This window comes from Corylus avellana, chromosome ca3 (genome assembly GCF_901000735.1).
Source record: "Corylus avellana chromosome ca3, CavTom2PMs-1.0".
Lineage (NCBI taxonomy): Eukaryota > Viridiplantae > Streptophyta > Magnoliopsida > Fagales > Betulaceae > Corylus > Corylus avellana.
Window position 1 is genome coordinate 7,427,032 of NC_081543.1, and position 6,199 is coordinate 7,433,230.

Below are 6,199 nucleotides of genomic sequence, written 5' to 3' on the forward strand. Positions count from 1 at the left end.
AAAGGCCACATACCTGACATAATTAAAAAAAAAAAGAAAAAAGAAAAAAGAAATTATAGTAAAGTTGTTTATGTTTTAAAAAAAGAAAAGAGTGAAAGTCCTTAATAATATAAATTGTATTTGTATTATAAGGGTATTTTAGGAAATTTGATCACAATATGATTCAATTCACCAACATATTGTATTGTATCAAACGAAGGAATAAGATTAGCTAGTGTATTCCAGCGTTACAACCAAACAAATGAATAAGAATAACTAATCTATTCCACACTTTTCTATTCCCAGTAGTAGCTAATCATTTTTCAATGGACTAGACATTCCGCGAACCAAACGAGGCCTTAATGGGATCAAGATCCCCTCCCATTGAAGGGATAATTGGAGTTTCTCCAATTGTAAATCTTGGCCATTCAATCTCATCCAATGGCCTACAAAATGACATGTGTCCCATTAAAATAAAAATAATAAAATATTATTTAACTTAAAAAAAAATAAAAATAAAAAATAAAAATCAATTAATAAAAAGTTAAAATCAAATAATAAAAAAACTGAGGTGGCTGGCCACCCCAGATCGGCCGGTCAACCTAGGGGTGGCCGAACCACTCCCGAGGGTCATGAGGCGGCCGGTTTGGGGTGGCCAAAGCCACCCCATGGCTGAATTGGGGTGACCGGCCACCTCATTTTTTTTATTAATTGATTTTAATTTTTTATTATTTCTATTTTCTTTTTAAAAATTTACTGATATTTTATTATCTTAATTTTAATAGGACACATGTTATTTTATAGGCCATTGAATGAGATTTAATGGTTAAAATTTACAATCACAGAAACTCCAATTATTCCTCCGATGAGAGGGACCCTGCTCCCTCTTAATGAGCTCTTTGTTTTCCAAGAAGTAGGGGGTTTTTTAATGAGAAATGCTAAAGGCCCAACTTTTTTGCCCAACAAAAGTCAAACTTTTACCATTTATTTTTTTTCTAAAAAAAACAAAATGAAAAATGGAAAAAATGTCTGAAGCAACCCTATCTATTTTTTGCCTTTCTTTTATGTAATATTTTTTAAAAAATGAAAAATAGTATTTTTCTTCATAATAATGACATTTTCTTGAAAAAAATGACATTATTATGAAAAAAAATACTAATTTTCATTTTTAAAAAAATACCAAATAAAAGAAAGACAAAAAATAGATAGGGTTGCTTCAAACATTTTTTCCATTTTTTATTTTATTTTTTAAAAATAAATAAGGCAAAAATTAAACTTTTGTTGGACAAAAAAGTTGAGTCCCTATCATTCCTCTTTTTTAATTCATCCGCCGGGGCAATTGAAAAACAAAAAGGCAAAACCTCAAAAGAAAAAATAATTTAATTGCTTTTCTTAGAAGCGAACAAAGCAAAAAGTAGAAATTTTAAAAGTTTGTAACCAACGCATTACCCGAGCAACATGGGTCCGATACAAAAGGACCCCTCCCCTACTCTACTCTCCCCTACTCCCACTAGAAGCCCCCTCTTTGGCTTTTTCTCACTTTGGACTCCATTTTGACTCCTCTACTCTCCCCCACTCCCACTGTGCTCTCTCTCTCTCTGTGACTAATTTTTATATAATTTTGGTTAGCTTTGATTTTGCTTTAGATCTACCGAATACGCAAAGTCTGTGAACCTACTGCCATTATAGTCCCGTTGAACATCTTCTTTCTCTTTCTTCTTCGATTACAAACAAACAAACAAACCAACCAAAACAAAAAAAGAAGAAGCCTGAAACCGCAGAGGCCAAGCGACTAAACCCTAGATCTGAAATGCTGCAACTCCGGCACCGGCGGGACTCGACTCCCGCCACCACGAAATGGCTGAACAAGGTAAATTTGCGACAATGTCGGGGAACTTTTGTTTCCGATTTTAGAAAAATTGAATTATTCCGACGTCATGTGTTCTTGTTTCGTAGTTTGAGGAGAATTTGGAGCAGTGGCCGCATCTGAACGAGCTGGTGCATTGCTACACGACGGACTGGGTCAAGGACGACAACAAGTACGGCCACTACGAGAGCATCGGGACGGTGTCGTTTAACAACCAGATATATGAGGGCCCCGATACTGACATTGAGACTGGTAACGGTGGCTTCTCTCTCGCACAAATGCTACTACATTCGCTTAAAATGGACTGTGTTTATTTTTTGTTTAGTTTAACTAATACTTCTTCTTTTTCCTATTTGCTCTGTAATGGAAAGAAAATTAAATTTCATCGAAAGAAGATATGCAATTTTCTGTGAGATATTTATTGGCGGAAATTAGTAGTAAAAAAATTTAGAAAGATATCTGTAAGATATTTATTGTCTTAAATGGAGTGATAAATATAATTCACCGAAAGAGAGAAAGTTCTACAGAGAATTTATTTTGGAAAATAAAAGAAAAAAAATTCAGTTTGCTGTTCATGAGACTTTGTGATTAATGTTTTGTGTTGATTTAGTGTTATGTGTTGTGGTGTTTGTGAAATTATTTTGAACCGTTTTCAGAAATGCGTCTTGCCAATGCAAGGCGATCAAAGGCAGAAGATACTACTGATGATGACGTTCCGAGCACCTCAGGAAGGCAATTTACGGAGCCGTCTGTTCTGAAGGTTGCATTCTTTTGAGTCTTATTTCTAGTGACATCAAATGTGGCATGAGTCTAATTTCGTTTCGTAATTCTTTGGTTTCTGTATTGTGGAAAGTTTGGTGAAATGTGTGCTACTCTAGTTCCCTTCTTTGTCTCCTAAATTTACCTCGATCTGAATGTTTTTGATTTGCGGATTAATTCGCAGCATTTTGGTCCATCTCCCCTTCCTGCTTATGAACCAGCGTTTGATTGGGAAAATGAGAGGTCAATGATATTTGGTCAAAGGATTTCAGAAGCTCCTATATCACAGTATGTCACTCTTTTGTTATTTTTATTATCCTTTCCTTTTTGGCCATTAGAGTATGTTAGTTTTGTAGTCATATTACCAAGTAGAATCTTTATATCAGCCATTTAGTTTTTTTCCCCCAATTAATTCTCTCTTTCTCCTTCTTTGTTTCATTTTGGGATGGTCATAGCGGATTAAAGATATCTGTTAAAGTTCAGTCATTATCATTTCAAGTGGGATTAGTTGGTGAGTGTTCTGCTCTTGGTATCGTCTCAATGTTATGTTACTGTATTTAATTTACTGGTTTAAGGTGTTTCAATATTTCTGACTTAGACTTCTCTCTTTCTCTCTCTTTCTTAGAGCCGTTTTATGGTACAATTTGCTTATATAATAGGGAGAGAAGAGAAAAGTTGTCAGAGGATTTCCATTTTCATGTGTTACCTACTGAATTGCAGGATGTAAGTATAAGTCCGATTCAGCACTTGTTTTTCTGAAATTTTCTATGCCCTTTTTTTTTAACAGAGAGTTAATTACCGCTTACATTATAACTAAGGAATTTACTGTTTCCTTTGACACCATTTTCAGGCTAATGAACCACGTGGTATCTTCTATTTAGATGCTCCATCAGCATCAGTTTGTCTGCTAATCCAATTAGAAAAGCATGCCACAGAAGAAGGCGGGGTTACCTCTTCTGTTTATTCACGTAAAGAACCGGTATATACAACAAAGGCACCTTTACATTTTTCTTTCTTACTAGCTGCCTTCAACTTGTTTATTAATGCACCGAAAGTTGCTATCTTGTGTGTGTTACCAGTCAGCAACATTATTGGTGCGCCTTTTTTCATTTCGTTTCTTTCTTTCCTTTAAATGGTAAAATTTCCACTTTCTATTGCCTTAGTTGTTTCCGAATTGGGTTCTGTTGATGTCTTGAGAAATTAATGCCTCTGTTTTTAACACTTTGCTGAATTTTGTTAACCATTTTTGAACTCTTGGTGCTTGATGTGGATATGAGGTTTGGGCTAGAGTTACTATCAGCTATGCCTGTCCTGGCTTTGGTCTCCACATATTTTACTGGATTGCAACCTTGATCTCAGCATTTGTATTTGATCCTCACTCTTGTTGGTCCTATACGATATAATACCATGATAAACACATACTTGTTAATTATGTTGACATGGTCTCTAAAGGGTAGTTCAATCGGCTAGGGACCACGCCTCATGAAACGGACGTCACTAGATCGAATTTCCTCTCTCCTCCTCCTCCATGGGACAAAAAATTATGTTGACATGTTTTTGTTGATCTCTCTCTCTCTCTCTCTCTCTCTCTCTCTCTATCTATCTATCTATCTATGTGCACATGTGTTATTGATAACATCCTTTTATTCCCTTCTTTTGCATTAATTCAATGCAAGCTTGTTGTTGTCATTGATTACTTGATCAAAATGTTCGCTTTTGTGTACTGATGTGTTCCCTGTACCTGAGCAGGTGCCCTTGAGTGAGCGAGAAAAGCAGAAACTGCAGGTGTGGTCTCAAATAATGCCTTACAGAGAATCCTTCGCCTGGGCTATTGTTTCATTATTTGATAACAGCGTTGGTGCAGCTTCTGGTGGGGCTGCTTCCCCAAGCAGCCCTCTTGCTCCTAGTGTGTCTGGTACAAGTTCCCATGAGGGTGTCTTTGAGCCCAGTGCAAAGATCACATTAGATGGGAAGCTGGGTTATTCAAGTGGAAGCTCTATTGTAGTCGAAATATCGAGCTTGAATAAGGTTAAAGAGAGCTATACTGAGGACTCACTGCAGGTGCGGAAGAGATTTATATCTTAAATCTAGTTGCTTTTTAAGGTTCCTCTTTATAGTGGTTAAGAAATTATACATGAAAAATTATAGCTAAAATTTTTGCATGCTGATGAATTAATTTGGATTACTTGACCTTCACTTAATTGTCCCCTTGTCATATTTACAACATTCTTGGTATCATGCACTTGCTTGCTTAAATAATTGTAAACGTTATTTCCACCTTCATTCTCTCAGCATGTTAGCTTCCCTAAGACTTATAGCTTGCAATTTGTTGTTTATGTACACCCCATAACTTCTTCTATCACCACTTTGTCATCTTCTAGTTACATTTCTTATCAGTGTAGTATAGCTGATTTGTTACTTGATCTCATTGATATGTTACTTAATATTTGGGTCTTTAATTATGTACTTGAGCCTCTTGAGGATGTCTGTCATCATAAGGAACCAGTTGGTCTTCGCAATAATGCTTTGATACCAGGGTTTGAACTGTTATTCTTGAGCTTTAACTACTAATTTGGAATAACTTAAGTTGTAACATTTGAAAGGAAGGATATGGCAGAAATATGTGGAACTGCCCTTCTGAAAATGTTTACTCCAGAATAAATTGACAGGTGCTCTATCACAAGCAGAAGCTTGTTAGGTAAAAGGCCTGGGTAGAACCCAACATGCAAGTTTTCCGGCATGTTGCTTCTCTGTGCTAAATTCTTTGGATAATCTGATAATGGAGTTTTCACATAAGAACTGGTTGAACTAGACAGTCGGCTGAGATCTGGGGAGCCAGGGGTTATATGCAAAATGGATCTAGAAAAAGCTTATGACCATGTGAATTGGGGTTTCTTGTTATACATGCTTAGGAGATGTGGTTTTGGTGGGATTTGGTGTTCTTGGATTGAATATTGTATTTCTTCGGTGCGGTTCTCAATCCTGATCAACGGCTCGCCTAATGGTTTCTTCAGCAGCTCCAGGGGTTTGAGACAAGGGGACCCTTTATCTCCTCTGTTGTTCGTCTTTGTTATGGAAGCTCTAAGCAGAATGATTTCGGCGGCAGTGAACGGGGGTTTTATCGAGGGATTTCAGGTCGGTAATATTACTACGTCTCATCTTTTGTTTGCGGACGATACTTTGATTTTTTGTAATGCTAGGCCTGCCCAGCTTCGGTATTTGAGGAGTGTGTTTCTGTTGTTTGAAGCTGTTTCCGGGTTGAAAGTTAATTTGGCCAAGTCGGAGATAATTCCAGTGGGGGATGTGGTCCAAGTGGACAGCTTAGCTGAGATTCTGGGGTGTGGGGTTGCTTCATTGCCTGTTAGGTACCTTGGTTTGCCGTTAGGGGCCTCTTGCAAGGCTACTCATATTTGGGATGGAGTTATTGAGAAGATAGAACGTCGGTTGGCCGGGTGGAAAAGATCTTATCTGTCTAAGGGGGGGAGAGTAACCCTTATCAAGAGTACTCTCGTCAACTTGCCGACGTACTATTTGTCACTCTTTCCCATTCCAGGTAGTGTTGCAATGAGGATCGAGAAGTTGCAGCGGGACTTT

The 6,199-nt window shown here is 37.2% G+C and overlaps 1 protein-coding gene across 1 annotated transcript in view; it reads left to right on the forward strand.

Moving 5' to 3' along the window:
• Positions 1-1,492: 1,492 nt before the first annotated feature.
• Positions 1,493-6,199, forward strand: part of LOC132176301 (guanine nucleotide exchange factor SPIKE 1) — a 42,939-nt gene continuing 38,232 nt past the window's right edge. The window contains exons 1-7 of the mRNA XM_059588468.1: positions 1,493-1,849; positions 1,936-2,098; positions 2,503-2,606; positions 2,790-2,893; positions 3,061-3,116; positions 3,231-3,328; positions 5,290-5,298. Of these exons, the coding sequence (XP_059444451.1) occupies positions 1,790-1,849; positions 1,936-2,098; positions 2,503-2,606; positions 2,790-2,893; positions 3,061-3,116; positions 3,231-3,328; positions 5,290-5,298 (594 nt within the window). The 5' untranslated portion in view covers positions 1,493-1,789. The remainder of the gene's footprint in view (positions 1,850-1,935; positions 2,099-2,502; positions 2,607-2,789; positions 2,894-3,060; positions 3,117-3,230; positions 3,329-5,289; positions 5,299-6,199) is intronic.